General features: G+C 38.2%; 1 protein-coding gene across 5 annotated transcripts in view; it reads left to right on the top strand.

The window, feature by feature from the left end:
• LOC133642634 (neurabin-2-like) overlaps positions 1 to 19,417 on the top strand; it is a 130,573-nt gene extending 111,156 nt beyond the window's left edge. For 4 of the 5 annotated variants that reach the window (XM_062036956.1, XM_062036953.1, XM_062036955.1 and 1 more), the window contains 7 exons: positions 1,437 to 1,572; positions 5,089 to 5,232; positions 6,461 to 6,514; positions 8,434 to 8,565; positions 8,655 to 8,752; positions 8,830 to 8,926; positions 10,086 to 19,417. In XM_062036956.1, coding sequence (XP_061892940.1) covers positions 1,437 to 1,572; positions 5,089 to 5,232; positions 6,461 to 6,514; positions 8,434 to 8,565; positions 8,655 to 8,752; positions 8,830 to 8,926; positions 10,086 to 10,139 — 715 coding nt within the window. In that variant the 3' untranslated portion in view covers positions 10,140 to 19,417. The remainder of the gene's footprint in view (positions 1 to 1,436; positions 1,573 to 5,088; positions 5,233 to 6,460; positions 6,515 to 8,433; positions 8,566 to 8,654; positions 8,753 to 8,829; positions 8,927 to 10,085) is intronic. The other variant, XR_009824559.1, reaches the window with a different exon arrangement.
• The last annotated feature ends 318 nt before the right edge of the window (positions 19,418 to 19,735 follow it).

Raw genomic sequence — 19,735 nt, 5'->3', positions numbered from 1 at the left:
ATACATGTAGGCCTCCACTCAGGCTTGATCCCGGGGACCCCAAAGGGTTTTGTTAAAAAAAATATTAAAAATGTGTCATTATTCAGTATTATTATTTTTATTATTATTCAACTTTTAAATCCATAGATCAACATTAGGTCTATCTGTCAATATAACGTTTTTAAAGATTTAAGTCGTATGCTCTTTTTGTCAAAGAAAACCCGTTTTTTTATGGAAAAAAACACAAAATATGCAATATTTTCACCCAATAACATTTTTAAGTGGAATATTTGAGATTATATAATAATTGGAGCCTTAAAAAGGTCAATAACTCATAACACCATTGATTTTAATTCATTATTATTTTTTGAGCGATGACACTTAAAAACAAATCACACAAAAATTATTGTGGAACCAAAAGTGTCCTACTCATTAAAGTGTTAAAAAATGAATTATACATTTTTTTTACTGTTTACTTTTAACACAATAATCTCGAGATCAATTTCAGATCTATCCGTCAATTATAAGTTTATGTTTTTTGTTTGTTCGTTTTAGGCCCTTCTTTAAAAAAAAAAAAAGACAGCTCAATTTTTTATATGGCAAACACAAAATATGCAAAATTTTCTCAAAAAAATATCTCAAAGTGCAATATTTAATGTGACGTAATTGGAGCCTTGGATAAGTCAATAATTCATAATAACATTGATTTTCATTCATTATTTCTTTTCAAAGAAAGAAACAGCCTGCATGGCAGCTTTGTGTTATTAGAGTAAACATTGCAACATTTTCTTGTTACATATCACCTGTTTGGTCTTTCATACCACTTTTTATGTTTTTAATTTTTTTAATCGTATTTTAAAATGGGCCGTTAAAAAATGACCTGCGGGCCGCAAATGGCCCCCGGGCCGCACTTTGGACATCACTGATTTAAGTGAACTTGCATGATTACCATGGGCATCACATGTTAACGTTGGGAATGCATTAAGTATAACAGTGCCAAACTTTGCCTCAACAAGCAGCAACTCATGTTGGCTTGCGTATTTTAAACACAAATAATCATAACAAATAAACACCCCCTGTATTTTGCAGATGAACACAGGATCCTGCGGCCCACCTTTGTACATTTAGCCTTCATGCGGGTGTTTTTGTGATTAGGCGTCTTTAGTGCAGCACTTGAGAAAGTTTAACGAACCGATCAGAGTGCGCTTGCTGGCGGAGACGTAACGCATTGCTGTGGTTTCTCCTTTAACAACCACCATAAACCCAAATAATCTTCCTGCCAGTACAACCTTGTGGCTGCACTTTAAAGCTGAACCTTCCATTCATATACACCTTTTAATGTAGCCATGCTGGTCCAACTAAAGGCGTTCCGGGTTCCTCGCTTCCTGTTATTCCAAACCTAAGGACGGAATTTAATTTGTTTTTAATTAGCGCCTTTGTATTGATGCCATTTTCAGGTTTGTGATTGGTCGGGAAAAGCCGGGGGAGCAGAGTGAGGTGGCTCAGCTGATCCAGCAAACTTTGGAACAGGAGCGATGGCAGCGAGAGATGATGGAGCAGCGCTACAAACAGTACATGGACGAGGATGAGGAGGTGAGGTCAACTGATAACACGCAGGACAGTATTGATTGCAGCATTAATCATTGCAAGTGACAGCCTGGAAATGGGAGAACAGGTGGAATTTGCAGTGGTAACAGTGTTGACTCTTCTGGGGGGGACTACTGTACTTTACACCACTGTAAACACGTCTCTGTGGGAATTGTTGCCCATTCATGCAGAAGAACAGTTGTGAGGTCAGAGGTCATTGAGGCTCAATCCCAAAGGTGATTACAAAGCTTGAGGTCAAGGCAGTGTGTTTACATGTGTGTTGCTGGCAGTAATTCCAAATTTAGTCCAGCTTCTCCACCTGGTGGCCACACAGAGCAACTCCAGTTTAGGTATACAATTCTTTACCTCAGGGGTGCCCACACTTTTCTGCAGGCGAGCTACTTTTTAATTGACCAAATCGAGGGGATCTACCTCATTCATATATATAATTTATATTTATTTATTTATGCACTGCAAAAATAAATGTTCAAAAACAAGAAAAAAAATTACAAAAATTAGGGGTATTTTATTTGAACTAAGCAAAATTATCTGCCAATAGAACAAGAAAATTTGGCTTGTCAAGACTTTCCAAAACAAGTAAAATTAGCTAACGTCAATGAACCCAAAAATACCTTAAAATAAGTATATTCTCACTAATAACAAGTGCACTTTTCTTGGTAGAAAAAAAAGCCCTTTTTGCTCAATATGTTGAAAAATATTCTTAAATTAAGTAAATGCTAGTGCCATTATCTTGACAATGATATGCGCTCGGCATAATAAGAAATTATTACTTTAAAAAAATAGTTTTATACTTGTGAGTGTTGATGACACAGCTTTGCAACAGTTGATATTCTAGTTTCAAGCATGTTTTACTCAATATAGGTCATACAATCTCAGCAACAAGCTGTAATATCTTACTGAGATCATTTAGGACCAAAACCCTTAAAACAAGTAATACATAAACATAAAATCTGCTTAGCGAGAAGAAGTATCTTATCAGACAGAAAATAAGCAAATATCACCCTTATTTGAGATATTTAATTTTACTTAGATTTCAGTTTTTGCAGTGTGAAAGAGACGTTTTTGTTAACAAGTTAAAGGTGTTTAATGATAATACAAGAAATGTTTAACACATATAGATTCCTCTCTTTCATGAAGACAAGAATATAAGTTGGTGTATTACCTGATTCTGATGACTTGCATTGATTGGAATCAGACAGTAGTGATGATAACGTCCACATTTTCAAATGGAGGAGAAAAAAAGTCCTCCTTTCTGTCCAATACCACATGAAAGTGCTTGCTTTTTGGCATCTTATTTGTCTAGCTTCCATACTCCGTTTTATACACTTTACAAGAAATACATTTGCGGCAAACTCCGTAGCTTGCTAGCTTGTGCACGCTAGCTTTCTGAGACTCTTATTTTGTTAGCGCAGACAGGATGAAGCAGCGCTTTTATTGTGAGTATAGGAACTGTGCAGTCGTTCTTTAGAGTTTTGACGGCAGTTGAAATAGAAAGTGTTTCTCGCCTTCCTGTCGGTCGTTTTTTCTTATTAATGATCTAGCAGCAGCCAGCGTCATCTCACAAGATTCTCGGGTGCTGTGAATGTCTATCAAGTGACGTCTTGGTGAAAATTGATGATCTCTAATTTTTAGGTTTATTTTTTTAATGCCTGGCTGCCGATCGACTGACACACCCTCCGCCATCGACCGGTATTTTGCGATAGATGTAATGGGCACCCCTGTTTTACCTGGACACTATTTTGTAGACAGCAGGGTTGTACAGTATAGACAATATATGATATAAATTACATAAATGTTGCCGACAATAGAGCTTTTATCTCTATCATTATAGCGCGTCCTCAAAGAATAGGGTTGGCGGATTGATTACAAATATTGACAGTAAGAATAACAAGTATAGTACCAATATATGGTCAATACTACAGTGATTATATGCTACCCTAATACCCTACTGTGCAATATTACCCTTCGAGTGCAATACGTCCGACACTGATTGTTATTTATTACTCCGGTACTCTTGTCTTGTTCTGTGTATTGTACAGTATTTTGTATTTCTATAGTGTTTTGTATATTGTACAGGATTGCTTATTATTTTTATTGGATAGTAGTCTGTTTATTTCAATTGTTAGTTTTTTTCTTTATTACCTCTTGTGTAATTTATTTTTACCCCATATTTGTTCACACTACCGCACTTTAAGTTGGCGTCCTTAATCTCGTTACATGCAGATATAATGACAATAAAGTCTATTCTATTCTATTAGATGGATAATTGGTATTATCACAAATTGTTTTTTTTTTTTGTTTTGTTTAAGGGGCAACAACCGAAGAATTTAAATAAGGGCTAATAGTTGTTTTTGTTTGTTTGCTTATTTTTCACTATTGACTTTATTTGGCTCAACATATTGCATGTGATATAAGGGAATAAGGAAATAATTACAAATATTTGATATTGTTACACCGCCATCCGGGCAGCACGGTAGAGGGGTTAGTGCGTGTGCCTCACAATACGAAGGTCCTGGGTTCGATTCTGAAATAAAATCATGTCTGAAGCCCAGAACACTACACATTTCCCCAGTTTTAGTTTAGAGATAAGGGAAGATTGGCCTGGCCCACTAGCATCCCTCTTTATGTTTGTGAACTTTATAGTCTATACATTTAGAGTGATGTGATAAACACTCTAGAAGTCTAGAATGAAAGATTATATAAGAGAATTGACAGAGTGTGTGTACCTTCAGTGCTGCAATGGCTCTATCAATGTTGTCCTGCCTAGCAGTGCCTCGTTAAAATCCAGCCGCTGTTGGAGGTGGAGGTGAAGTGTGTCTCTCTTTACTAGCTTCGTCGAAGCATGTTGCTTTTGTAGCTGTTTCAGCAGATTTGAATTGCTAGGATAGGATCTTTGATCCAAGACACAACTTACATTTAACTAAAATGTTTGTTTCTTTGTGGTCGACAAAAGAAAAGTAGTGAGAATATCTCCATGTTAAGAAACTCTGCTTCGGGCTTCGCCATGATGTCTTGTTAGTAAACACAGACACGCACCCCCGCCCCACACACACACAGAGCAGCGCGCCTCTTCTCCATTGCCTCTTCTGCAGTGCTCCAATAAAACACACTCAGATCTTCTCAGTTTCTAGCCGATACTACATAAAAAATAACGTAAAATAACGCAGTAACGCATTTTGTAGTAACGGTAACTGAGTTACTGAATATAAAAAATAACGCGTTAGATTACTATTTACCGCCGAAAGTAAAATAACACTGATTATTGGTAATAGTTACGTACATAATGCCTTTTTTCAACTATTGGTTTTTCAGTTTTCTTGTCTAATGTTATATTTAGACACCAAAACACAACACCTTGGACCCACCGGCATATGTGTGTGATATACCTGTATACTGTATGAATGAGTCTGTGTGTGATATATACTGTATGAATGAGTCTAATGTGTGTGATATATACTGTATGAATGAGTCTGAACACCCTTGATGATGTCATACCTGCAGACAGGCGAATACGCCACTGACGAGGACGAGGAGATGAGTCCCATGTTTCCGAACTCCATTGAGGTTTTTGACCTGGCGGAGCAGCAGGAGTCGTTGTCTCCGGTGGAGCTGGACCCTGAAAAGCTGACCCATAAATTCAAAGAGGTACAGAGCATTGGACTTCTTTGGCAATTTATGGAATGAATGGCACTGTATAAAAAGTATTCCCTTCAGATGTACAGTGGAACCTCGGTTTACCAACTTAATTGGTTGAACACAATATCAAGTGCTATACAGTTCTGTATATCAAACAATCAACATGTCAGGTTCAAACACTGATGACATCTATTAAACAAGACAAGAGGCAAAGAATTAAACAGAGACAGAATTCAATTTGGACTGAATATATTGAGGAGAGTCGCCCGGACATTGTATCCTTCTACAATCTCCAGCACGCTCTGCCAAAAGATTGTATGCCTCCTTCTTTTATTTTGGACCCTCCCCAACCACCTGGCCACAGATGTTTCCCAAGGACAAAGGTAGCAAAAAAGTTCACAGAAAAGGTCGTAAACAATTCACAGAAAAGGTCAGTTCAAAAAGAGTTCGTAAAATACTTCAAAAAGAGTTCGTAAAATACTTCAAAAAGAGGTCCATAAAATAGTTCAAAAAGAGTTCGTCTGGAAATTGGGCAGATCCTGTCATCTCTCCGCTTTGAAGTCCTTGGGCCAGAACAACATCCTTCTGTTGATTACCATACGTGAGAGAAAACAGAAAACCCTTCATGTGGCTCTCCCCCTTACACGGAGTTTTACGAGCCTTACTCTTGGTAGGCCTCAAAGACAGCCCCTGTCCTTTTGCCTGGAACTCATTTCAACACAAAGTTTTTTTGTGATAACTTACAATTATTCTAACAAACTTTCTATTTAGTAACAAGCAGAAGTGTGCTGTATGCGCTGCCCTGGCAACACGTGCACACAGAAGCCACTATGGTGCCTTCACAATCGATCCAAAATCACAATAATCCTTTACCTACCATATTTCTACAATAATAAACATTTTAAAAAGTATTGTCCACCCACGTCAACAAGGAGCTGAATGAAAGAGACATAGAGAGAAAGACGGGGGCTGAAGTGGAGGGCTCCGCCTCTTCTACAATGATGCGCCCTCCTTTTTGGGCTACAGGCGCCAAACAAAATGAATGACTGAATGAAGTGTTGGTACACAGAGACTTAGCTCACACACAGATGCATACTTGGACCCATCCAAAAGTAGAGGTAGAGGGGGTTTGTAAATGGAGGTTTCACTGTATTGATTGTTGTGCCGTTTACTAACAAATCCTTCAAATAACAGAGTATACTTACACGTGTTTTTAACCATCTCCATCTAATGGCAGCTTCAGATCAAACATGCAGTCACACAAGCAGAGGTCCAGCTGCTCAAGAGGAAGGTAAGACCACATGACACTTGAGTCTTAAAGGCCTACTGAAAGCCACTACTACCGACCAACGCAGTCTGATAGTTTATACATCAATGATGAAATCTTAACATTGCAACACATGCCAATACGGCCGGGTTAACCTATAAAGTGCAATTTTAAATTTCCCGCTAAACTTCCGGTTGGAAACGTCTATGTATGATGACGTATGCGCGTGACGTCACGACGGCAACGGAAGTATTCGTACCCAATGTGTCACCATACAAACTGCTCTGTTTTCATCGAACAATTCCACAGTATTCTGGACATCTGTGTTGGTGAATCTTTTGCAATTTGTTTAATGAACAATGGAGACTGCAAAGAAGAAAGTTGTAGGTGGGATCGGTGTATTAGCGGCTGGCTGTAGCAACACAACAAAGAGGACTTACTTGGATAGCAGACGCGCTAGCCTATGCTAGCCGCCAACCGCATCTGTGATCGCGTGAAGTCCTTCGTCGCGCCGTCGATCGCTGGAACGCAGGTGAGCACGGGTGTTGATGAGCAGATGAGGGCTGGCTGGCGTAGGTGGAGCGCTAATGTTTTTATCATAGCTCTGTGAGGTCCGGTTGCTAAGTTAGCTTCAGCGTCGTTAGCAACAGCATTGTTAAGCTTTGCCAGGCTGAGAATTATTAACCGTGTATTTACATGTCCATGGTTTAATAGTATTGTTGATCTTCTGTCTATCCTTCCAGTCAGGGGTTTATTTATTTTGTTTCTATCTGCATTTGAGCCAGATGCTATCACGTTAGCTCAGTAGCTAAAGAGCTTCGCCGATGTATTGTCGTGGAGATAAAAGTCACTGTGAATGTCCATTTCGCGTTCTCGACTCTCATTTTCAAGAGGATATAGTATCCGAGGTGGTTTAAAATACAAATCCGTGATCCACAATAGAAAAAGGAGAGTGTGTGGAATCCAATGAGACCTTGTACCTAAGTTACGGTCAGAGCGAAAAAAGATACACCCTGCACTGCCTCTCTAGTTCTTCACTCTAACGTTCCTCATCCACGAATCTTTCATCCTCGCTCAAATTAATGGGGTAATTGTCGCTTTCTCGGTCCGAATCTCTCTCGCTCCATTGTAAACAATGGGGAATTGTGAGGAAACCTTCCTCCTGTGACGTCACGCTACTTCCGGTATAGGCAAGGCTTTTTTTTTTATCAGCGACCAAAAGTTGCTAACTTTATCGTCGTTGTTCTCTACTAAATCCTTTCAGCAAAAATATGGCAATATCGCGAAATGATCAAGTATGACACATAGAATGGATCTGCTATCCCCGTTTAAATAAAACATTTTTAATTTCAGTAGGCCTTTAATATAAATGACTGTACAGGACAGTGGAACCCGCTCATGTCCACCAAACCATCAACTATTTTCAGTGTGTACACCTGTGGATTATATACTGTATTTTTATACTTTTTTCATACACTTTGAACCCTGTGGCTTATTTTATATGGATTTTTTTTTTTTTTTTTTTTGCTGAAGGCCATTATACAAATAATTTAAAAAAATACAATAAAAAAAACAAACAAGCAAATACACTGAAAAGGCATACTTGCCAACCCTCCGAATACGGTATGTAGACTAGACTTCCTTTTTATTGTCATTCAAATTTGAACTTTACAGCACAGATAAGAACGAAATTTCGTTACATAAGTACAAAATGAAATAAGCAAACAAAATGTAATAAATGCAGCTCCGGTGCGATTTATAGTCCGGAAATGACCGTTCCAGTTTTAGTTTAGCTTATGTCACATGGGTCAGGCAGTTTGATGGAGCGTTGGTATAAAGGGGTTCCACTGTATCAGCAATAGCCATGTTGTACTGCAGGGGACACGCGTAGACTCAGGTTCCCTCCCCCGCTTTATCTTACGCTACCTTGCCTTTAACTCCAGCTGGCTCATGCGGAGCAGGATAAATTGCGTTGGCGAATGGAGCGTGCCCAGCTGGAACAAAGCATCCGAGACAGTAAAGAGAGGATGGAGAAACTGGAGGGGTACTGGATGGAGGCCCAGTCCCTGTGTAAGGTAATTTATTCTGACTATATTCCATATGGAGTAAGTATATTGTAAATCCCTGCAAGTGGTCATTTCTGACAGGGTGTGTTTATTTCCAGGCGGTGGATGAACACCTGAAGGAAACCCAGGCTCAGTACCAAACCTTAGAGAGAAAATACAGCAAAGCCAAGAGAATGATTAAAGAATATCAGCAGAAGTACGGAGAGAAAGGTCAAATAAAGGCTTTAGGGAATGTTGTCTAGGTGTTCATGTTTCTTTTTGCCTGCCTCGCAGGGAGATTGAGTACCTGAAGAAGGAGACGGCTCAGCGTCAAGAAGGAGAGGAGAGTGAGGCCTCGCACAAAGAGGAGGCAGACAACTTGCAGGAAAAGGTGAGTGGACTTCATTTTTTAGTTATTTTACATTTAGACTCAGTCTTGGAACGTACAGAGATCATTGTATATATTCACTTTATCATTTGTCTTGCTAATTGCATCTCATTGTGATACCGTATTTTTCGGAGTATAAGTCGCTCCGGCCGAAAATGCATAATAAAGAAGGAAAAAAACATATATAAATCGCATTTTTTGGGGAAATTTATTTGATAAAAGCCAACACCAAGAATAGACATTTGAAAGGCAATTTAAAATACATAAAGAATAGTGAACAACAGGCTGAATAAGTGTACGTTATATGAGGCATAAATAACCAACTGAGAACGTGCCTGGTATGTTAACGTAACATATTATGGTAAGAGTCATTCAAATAACTATAACATATAGAACATGCTATACGTTTACCAAACAATCTGTCACTCCTAATCGCTAAATCCCATGAAATCTTATACGTCTAGTCTCTTACGTGAATGAGCTAAATAATATTATTTGATATTTTACGGTAATGTGTTAATAATTTCACACATAAGTCGCTCCTGAGTATAAGTCGCACCCCCGGCCAAACTATGAAAAAAACTGCGACTCATAGTCCGAAAAATATAAGTACAACACTTACAGTATACACTCTTTGTAAGGCGCAACAAAAGACGATATTCATCTTAATGACAAAGACAACATATCGCAGCCCAGAGCTGTGTCTAGAGAGAGTACTCGCTTTCAGAGTTGGTGTCCAACATGACGCCCTGAAGTCACACGAGGCGCCTTTAACCAATCATTTAGGAGATCGTCTGACCATACTCTCTCTGATTGGTCAAAAGCCCCTCACAAGGCGCCATGTTTGCTACCAGCTTTGAAAAAGAATTGGCCATACTCTCAATAGTTGGAATTGCAACTGCATGCAAAATTGAGGATATAAGACTTGCAAATGACACTCAGAAGAGTACGAAAAAGAGATGTAACAAGTGCACTGTTAAATGTTTAAAAACATGTTTCTATTAATAAACAAATTAACATTCATTAACACACAAAGGTACTGGAAATTGGTACTGTGAGTACCGGTATGGAATCCTTGGTACCGCATCGACTCAAATGTGAATGGCACTTTAAAAAAAACTGTACGAGAACCTTCTTGTGTGCTTGGATATCCTTTCTGCAGATCACTGACCTGGAGACCCAGGTGGATGCCTTGAAACCCCCCAATCCTTCCTAGAAGGGCTGCAGTCCAGGCCAGCACCCACGGCACGGCCAGGAAGGAGGTACTGTCCAAAACAAACTTGACAATTGCAGCGCAGAACATGAAGAAGAAGAAGAAGAGGTGACATGCTTTGTGTCAATGGTCCTTGTGTGTCTTCCTGGCAACTGGCTCGGCAATCAGCACATTCAACATTTACGCTTTACACCTTTTATTTTGTCCCGCCCGCTCCTCAAAGATTGTCACTAAGTGCTTTATGGGGTGACACTGGACGTGAAGCGATGCTGTGCACAGCAAACATAAGACAAGTGCCCATTCTGAGACATGACATAAACAAAAACTGAAAACAAAAGAACAAAATGCCCCCTTAGTCCACCCTCCCTAGTCCACCCTCCCTAGTCCGCCCCTTCCTAGTCCACCCTCCCTAGTCCGCCCCTTCCTAGTCCACCTCCCCAAAGGAAGGAATCAGGTAAACATTTGCATTTCCCGTATGAAAGCATGTTTTGTAAAAACAAGTGCGAGCTTAAGCAAGGAACAAATAAATATGTAATAATCACACACCCTTAAAAAGATCCCCTCATAAAATCATCATTTTACTAAGTAAGATTTAATTTCATTTTGAATTGTTGGAACACATTTTAAAAAGTGCTGCTGTCTCCCAGGAAAAACTTCATGTGTCACCTGACAGTTTTTTTTTTTCCTGAGGTTTGATTGGTTGGTAAATGTCAAGGTTCGTACAGCGGGGGTGTCCAAACTTTTCTGGTTACGTTTTGTATAAATATATATAAATATATTTTTAAACATGCTCAACAAGTTTACACTTACACCATTCAAAGCTGTCTGAAAAGGAGTAGGAAGAAGCAAAGCCGTTCTCCATGTCTCAGGAATGACTGATAGTTGTTTACTTCCTGTCTTTCAATGTGAATACTTTTTTAACGCATAGTGAAAATTTGCATTATTTATTCTTGTTTTGTAAATCAGCTTCAAAGTTACAGTATTATAGTAATAATACTACTACTAGTATAAAGTTCCAGTAGATCCCTGCAGACTCACATTTTACGTCCCCTCACATTTATGCGTTTTTCCGAATTTTTAGTATTTCACTTGTTTAAAAACCCGCCCATTTTGCTCTTCAAAAATCATCACATGTTGTCTAATTCATTCTACATCTGTAATAATTGATAAATATGTGATAATTAGGACTAAAATGTGTGCGTGACATCATCAGGCCAAGATGGCGCCCTGTGTGGCCACGGAAGCACTACAGTCCACTTTGTTACAAGCCGCACTCAAAACTCTTAGCCAGGTGAACGCAAATTGATTAAGGATCGTAACTCGTTATTGAAATGACAACAGCCTTCTTTTTGTACTAGCCTGTGGGGCCACGTGCTATAGCTAGCCACTTTAGCGCTAGTGGCTAGACCTGGCCTGGGCAATTATTTTGACTCAGGGGCCACATCTGGAGAAAAAAAATGTGTCTGAGGGCCGGTATATCTATTTTTAGGGACACTAATACTAAACCTCACAATAATGTCTGATTGAATGCTAAAAACGTTACGACAGACTGCCTTAAAAAATGTAATGGAATTTAACATTTTTCTATGAACGATAAAACACTGACTATTGACAACATATATGAATGTCACACCCCCTTTCCATCGACATATTTTATAATCAAGTGAAACGCAACAAAAATGCAACAAACAGTGAAATATGAACGCGAAGGGTACAAAATAAACCCACTTACAATCTGATATATCACTAAGCTTTACAACTTTGTTGTGAAAATCTCCTTCCACGTCTGTGGTAACGCTTCCCGCCCACACTGCTTGGTGCCTCGTCTGAGCTGCTGTGACGTAGATGACCATAGTAACTAATTAGATGACCATAGTAACTAATTAGATGACCACAGTAACTAATTAGATGACCATAGTAACTAATTAGATGACCACAGTAACTAATTAGATGACCATAGTAACTAATTAGATGACCATAGTAACTAATTAGATGACCACAGTAACTAATTAGATGACCATAGTAACTAATTAGATGACCACAGTAACTAATTAGATGACCATAGTAACTAATTAGATGACCACAGTAACTAATTAGATGACCACAGTAACTAATTAGATGACCATAGTAACTAGTATATCATGCAAAAGTGCAGATTCCAACCATTGAAATACTTTGTATAGTTGAAGACTTACGCTCATTAGAAAACATCACTGCACATCATAATGGCAGCTAGTTTCCATCTTAAACATCTAAAAAAAAATATTTGGGAATGTCCGGCGGGCCAGATTGAAAAGCTTAACGGGCCTTAATTTGCCCAGGTCTGGGCTAGACCGTGACTCCGATTCCCTTTGTTCCATCAGTCAATCATGAGTGGTGACTACCTCAACATTGCACCATCTATAAAGTCAATCCCACATGTTTAGGGCTTAACCCTGGATTGTGTTTCAATGCGTTTAGCTTGTTAGCTTCCTTTGCCACTTGAAGAGTGACACAAAAGGTCATTGGAGGTGAATCTAGTCTAATAATTACAAAAATTTATTTTATTACAAATGTTGATTTAGGGCCGCAAGAGATTGACAATGTCAAGCTTGCAAGCAGGGGGAGGACCGAGCCGGTGTTCTGGCGAGACATGCAACCTTAAAACTCATGCACCTCCGGCATCTGTGCATGAATCCAGGAAAAATGCGTAAATGTAATTAGACATTGAAATAATCTTACACACGACTACAATGGTTACTAGAAATAGGGCCAAACATATTTTTATTTGGTCATTTATCAGTCTTAATACACTTTTCCACCACTTGTGGCAGTAATGACAATATCCATCCATTTTCTACCGCTTGTCCCTTTTGGGGTCGTGGGGGTGCTGGAGCCTATCTCAGCTGCATTGGGGCGGAAGGCGGGGTACACCCTGGACAAGTCGCCACCTCATCGCAGGGCCAACACAGATAGACAGACAACATTCACACACTAGGGCCAATTTAGTGTTGCCATACATCAAACAAAAAAAAGATATTTGCTGAAGTCATAGAGAAGTTTCTTAAGCGCAAAAATTATGACTTTAGTGGTGAAGCTGTATTTTCATTTACACTTTAATTTTATTGAGTTAAAAACATATATTATTAAATGTATTTATTACAGCACAACATAGCTGTATGTAAATGTATTTGTTATTAGTTGTATTTAATTAGCACGTATTTGTCTAATCAGCCTGACCTAATTCTAAGCTTTATGTGCTAATCAAATGATCATCTTTGTGATGAACACATGCTTTCATATCATAAGTAAGGTTACTAATTCAGTGTTAGTATTTGAGTGGGCCCCGGGCTCCTCTGTAGTGGATAAGTTGGGCCCCGAGGTCAAAAAGGTCAAGAACCTTTGATTTAACATCCATGTTTCACACTACAAACTGTTAAAACGATCTAATGTATGGTTTTTTTTAGGTCATGGTTCCATGTGAAGGTGTGGAAAATCATAATTTGTTTAGTGAAACATGTATTAACATTAGAGATGTTTTAAAGCGATTATCGGCCGATAAATGCTTTAAAATGTAATATCGGAAATTATTGGTTTGGAAATTATCGGTATCGGTTTCAAAAAGTAAAATTTCGGACTTTTTAAAACGCTGCTGTGTACACGGACGTAGGGAGAAGTACAGAGCCTCAATAAACCTTAAAGGCACTGCCTTCGCGTGCCGGTGCAGTCATATAATATCTACGGCTTGTCACACACACAAGTGAATGCAAGGCATACTTGATCAACAGCCATACAGGTCACACTGAGGGTGGCCGTATAAACAACTTTAACACTGTTACAAATATGCACCACACTGTGAACCTACACTAAACAAGAATGACAAACACATTTCGGGAGAACATCCACACCGTAACACAACATAAACACAACAGAACAAATACCCAGAACCCCTTGCAGCACTAACTCTTCCGGGACGCTACAATATACAATATCAGGGAGAGCATGTCCCAAATTCCAAGCTGCTGTTTTGAGGCATGTTAAAAAAAATAATGCACTTTGTGACTTCAATAATAAATATGGCAGTGCCATGTTGGCATTTTATTCCATAACTTGAGTTGATTTATTTTGGAAAACCTTGTTACATAGTTTAATGCATCCAGCGGGGCATCACAAGAAAATTAGGCGTAATAATGTGTTAATTCCACGACTGAATATATCAGTATCGGTTGATATCGGAATCGGTAATTAAGAGTTGGACAATATCGGAATATCTCTAATGAACATATATTAAATGTTTAGTGAAACAAGTATTAACATGTATGAAATGACAACATAGCAAAACATAGTGTAACTATTGTATGTACCTTTAAGTTTCTTCAATGCAAAATTACATTTCCGCATTCCTTGTATTCCTACACGTGTGCAGATGTAGGCGGTGCACTTCATGTCTCACCAGAACACCGACATAGAGTAGGGTGGCGTCTCCATGCATCCAACCTTTATTAGAGTGTCAAAAACACACATTTTTATTGGCGTCTCAATTATTTTTCAGCATGCGCAGGTGGTCTGCTAACGTGCAGTAGAGTAGTGAAGGGTTAACAAGGCCCCATGTCTAGTGGGATCTGGTGTGGCGACTGATGCTGTGTTGCCACAAAACACATGTCAAGATATTCGACACTCGTGCACGGCCCAAATTGGTCACGTTACATGTGTCAGGTAAATGAATCCCCGTCATACTGCATCCTCCGCGAATAGCAGGGATCTACTGTAAGTATTATTTTGAATTTCAAACATTTTGTTCTCCACCTTGTTAAATAATATTTTTTGAATGTGCGATGTGCCAATAAAAAAAAAACCAAGCTGCAACCGCACTTTGGACACCCCTCATGTACAGCAGTAGAATTGACAACCTAACTATAAACATCTGGAACAAGTAATGGATTACCTGATAACATTTTGGATCCACTTCAGGTGCGGTCGGTTATGAGGAAGGCGACCATGTTGGTGGTCCAGATTTTAGTGTTGGTGAAAAGCCAACAGACAAAAGTTCATAGACTAACATGTTTTTTATTTACATTCTATTGCTGTTTTATCTGTGACTCTCAACACCCGAGGAAGGTCTTTCCATCTTCCACCACACAAAGTAGAATATGGCCGTGGCAGAGTGAATAACAAAGGTAGACATTCATATCGGTGTGTTGCTTCAATATCTAACCTACAGTGTAATTATTTCTAAAAAGTGCAGAGCAGAACTGGACAATGTATTGTTGTATAAATGAAATATGTGATCTGGCAGGACAGAAATGACATTTGTATATAACAAACAATAAACCAGCGAGGACCTACATTTCAAACTTGAATTACAGTTAGTATACAGCATTTACATTTTTTACACTAATAACCATGTTTTCTTCTTTTTATATTGGACACATGTGACATTTTTATTTATTTATATTAATTTTCTTTATTTTATTGTATTAAAAAAAATACTGGGACTCTTTCAAATTGGAGAAAAAAATAAGACTTACAGTTTGTACAGCATTGAAAATATTTTACACTAATAACCATGTTTTCTTTTTTTATATATATATTGGATTATTTAAAAATTAAGAAAATAAAATAAGTCTTGATTTGAATAATGTGCAAAATATACAGGTTATCACTTAAAAAATGTGATAAATATAATTTTGGGAGTGTGTGTTTAAAGCAGGTCTGTGCTCGGGCTTGTTAACCAACAAAGTATTCACAGCACTTTGCTTCTTCCACATTTTGTTCCGTCACAGTGTTACTCCAAAATAAAATAACATTGTCTCTCTAAAAATTCTACACAAAACACCCATAATGACAACATGAAAACATTTTAAAAAATGTTTGCAAATGTATTAAAAATAAAAAACTAAAGTATTCCCAGCCATTGCTCAAGCTTTAAATTAATTGCAGCCTCTAATTAACTTAAAGCTGCGACCCGCGAGACTCCGCCTCTTTTCTGAAGTCCGCAAATTGCAACCCGAGCATAGACATTCTTGTATCGATTTGTTTTATTAATTTAACCTAAAATAAAAAGAAAACATTGAAGTATAATTTTTAAATGCCATTTAAAACACATTAGCCATGATATGTCCCTGCATTTAAATTGCTAATGTAGCTAACTGACATGCAATAATTGTACCATTTGGATGAATAATGAACAACTATTTCTATTTATTAACATTTATATGTGTTGTTATAGTCTCTAGCCATCACGTTTAGTATCTTTAGCGAGGCAAACTTTTGGGATTGAGCCAAAGTTTTATAGTATTAGTGTCATTGAAAACCATAAAAGAATACCATTTGAAAATTCAGTGTTTTTTGCCCTCCATTTCTTATTTAAAATATATTGCATACAATTGAAGCTCTTATTTTTAATAACTTTCCCAGTTGAATATATTGCGTTAGTGGATAGAAGTCCTCCATTTATGATACCGGCTTGTTGTATTTGCAAATGGATTTCCCAGCCTTGGACAAGGTGTGTCATAGTGAGTAGAATGATGTCTGCTTCACAGCACATTGTTAACCACTACAAATGTGTCACATTTCACTCATTCATATTCAACCAAGTGAAGCTAAAGCTTCTTTTTCTGTCATTAAAGCTCATTTTCAACCCATTTAACAATTCTACTGGCCAGATATTATCATTCAACTGTTAGATGTATTCAACAAATGAAGATAAAACAAGCTAGGAAACATTTTGTAGTTTTGGTCATGTGACTATCAAGGATGTGGCTAGCTTCCACAAAGCTAGCCAAGTTCCAAAATATATATTTTTTTGCCATTAAAGCTAATTTTCAACATTTTTTTAATGCATGAATAGGGTATCATATATGAAATTGCTACTAAACTTAGTCAATAAATTCATATACAACAAACTAGGAAACATATTTGGAGAGCTAGTCATGTGACTTGCACAGTATCTGCCCTACCCAAAATGGCGGCGTGTCAAGTAAGCTAGCACATTTCCCAAAGCTTATTTTTGTTGCGATTAAAGCTCAATTTAAACCCACTTAAAGTTTCTAATGCGTTAATACGGTGCCAGATGTTACAATTCAAATGTTTTTACTACTTTAGTCGATGGATTTATATAAAACCTGTTAGTTAAGCTAGCTTATTTCCAAAATATATATATCTATTTTACCGTTACAGCAAACTTAAAACCCATTGAATAATTCCAATGCATTCATGGGGTGGCAGATATTATAATTCAAAGGTTTATAGTAGATTTATTCAAATAAAATGATGTAGTAAACATTTAGGAGTGGTTGTCATGTGACTATCCCAGGACGTGGCTTCCCCAAAATGGTGGCGTGTCAGGTAAGCTCGCTCATTTCCAAAAGCTTATTTTTTTGCCATTAAAGCTCATTTTCAACCCATGTAACAATTATGTCTTAATTAGCTGGCAGATATAAGTGTTTCTCCTAGATGTATTCAATTAATTATTTTAAAACAAGCTAGGGAACATTTTGGACTGGTTGGAATGCGACTATCCCCAAAATGGCTGACTTATGTAAACTAGAATAGCTCAATTCCAAAAGATTAAAAAAAAAATGTTGCCATTACACCCATTTAACAATTGTTATGCGTTAATGGGGTGCCAGATATGATTGAGATGTTTCTACTAGATGAATTCACGGGAAACATTTAGGAGTGGTTGTCATGTGACTATCCCAGGACGTGTCAGGTAAGATAGCTTATTTTTTTGCTACTAAAGCTCATTTTAAACCCATTCAACAATTCTAATGTCTTAATAGGGTGTCAATTACTACAATTAAACAATTCTTACTAGTTTTCTTCAATTACTTCATATATAAAAAAGCGAGAAAACATAGGCCAGATATGCTACGGAGAGCCTGACAATAGCACAAATGCTAATAAGTCACTCCAAAAATGTCAATATTTTCTTAATTGGTCTGGGTTCTTATGGGTTAATGTTGCTACTAAAGTGTACCAAAACAGTATTTTTCAAACTTTTGAGCCGAGGCACATATTTTCCATGAGAAAGACCACAAACAAACAAGTTGATTAGCATTAATTAGCATTAGCATATTGTTCTGCCTGTCATGTACATTGCTGGCATGGATAGATGAACTAAGATAAATTAACCGTCATTTTCAAACTGATTACCGTATTTTTCGGAGTATAAGTCGCTCCGGAGTATAAGTCGCACCGGCCGAAAATGCATAATAAAGAAGGAAATGCATTTTCGGCTGGTTCGACTTATACTCCGGAGCGACTTATACTCCGAAAAATACGGTAAATATATCAGAGTTTGGCTTACTCAAATAGGGTTAGTCCACAATTTAACGTATTTCTTCGAGGTAGCGAGCCTTTGGAATAGGGTACAGTTTTTTAAATTTTGTACGATCCATTTGAATCCAGTGTGTTGTTCTCTCACTCTCTCACATTACCGCAGCTACGCTACAGCCATGTAAATAAAACCTCGGTCCAGTCAAAATGGCTACCCGGCACACACAATCCATTGTGAAAACACACTTGCTCTTTGGAGAGCCCCGTAGAAAACCAGAACAATCGAGCCGCACTTTCGCCAAAAACATAAATATGATGTTAGTTTTCTACTTTGTAGTCTTGTGGCTAAAACTGTCGAGATTTAGATGATCTTGTCCATGAGGTTTGTATTATTTAGTCCCCAGGTGTGATTTTGTCATTGCTAGGAAAATTAGGCAAACTCTCCTGTCTCCGCCTTTTTGCTTAGTGGTGTGTTTGCGCAGCATGCTAGCATGTTCCATGAAGCCAACAGCACACTTTACTGCACCTCAGCTTCTTTTGTCAAGGCCTCGTCAGCTCCTTTTGCCTTCAATGTCCTGCATAGTGTGGAGGGAGGCAGCGTCACACGCCCTCTGATGCCTTCTGCACACAAACATGAATGAATTGCTCTCGTATTTCACCGACTGTTGAAGGATTGTGGGAAGTGCCTTGCTCAAAGGGTAACGACAAAGATAGAAGGTTTGGTATGATTTCATTCTCAGGGTGGAAACAAAACTGGAGAAGTTTGTCCTTAGAATCACTACTAAATGTCCACTCCAGTCTAGTATGGAGGTGTATATTATTTATGTTTTGTTCCGCCTCCTTCCCTAAACCCTCCTTTGTTCATGTGCTTGGCTTCTTGGAGCAAAGTGAGAAGTCTGCCATGTTGGAAAAAGACGTGAGTGCGACAATCTTTACCGCTCTGCCTGCTTCTCTTCTTCAGTGGACCGCGCCACCTTTGTCTCAACACCTGTTAGCATTTCAATAAACATGTTCAACAACAACGCCTGGCCTTTTCTTGCTCCGTGTGTGCGAATGGACAGACAAGTTTGCTTACATGTGTGTGAATAGTCAAATACTTGTTTATGTTGCTTGTGTGTGAACGGACTGATGTGTTTACGTTGTGTCCGGGATGAGCACAACGTGAATGGACAGACAGTTAACAATAATTTGTATGCGAAATGAACGACGGAAAATTAGATTGTATGTGAATGGGAAAGAAAACAGATATTTCCATTGTGTATTTTTAATGGAGAGATATATGTTAACATTATGTATGTGAATGGACAGACTGATTATTGTGTATGTGATCGGACGGACAG

Source organism: Entelurus aequoreus, linkage group LG25 (assembly GCF_033978785.1).
Source record: "Entelurus aequoreus isolate RoL-2023_Sb linkage group LG25, RoL_Eaeq_v1.1, whole genome shotgun sequence".
Classification (NCBI taxonomy): Eukaryota; Metazoa; Chordata; class Actinopteri; order Syngnathiformes; family Syngnathidae; genus Entelurus; species Entelurus aequoreus.
This window is presented reverse-complemented; position numbering and strand designations above follow the sequence as displayed.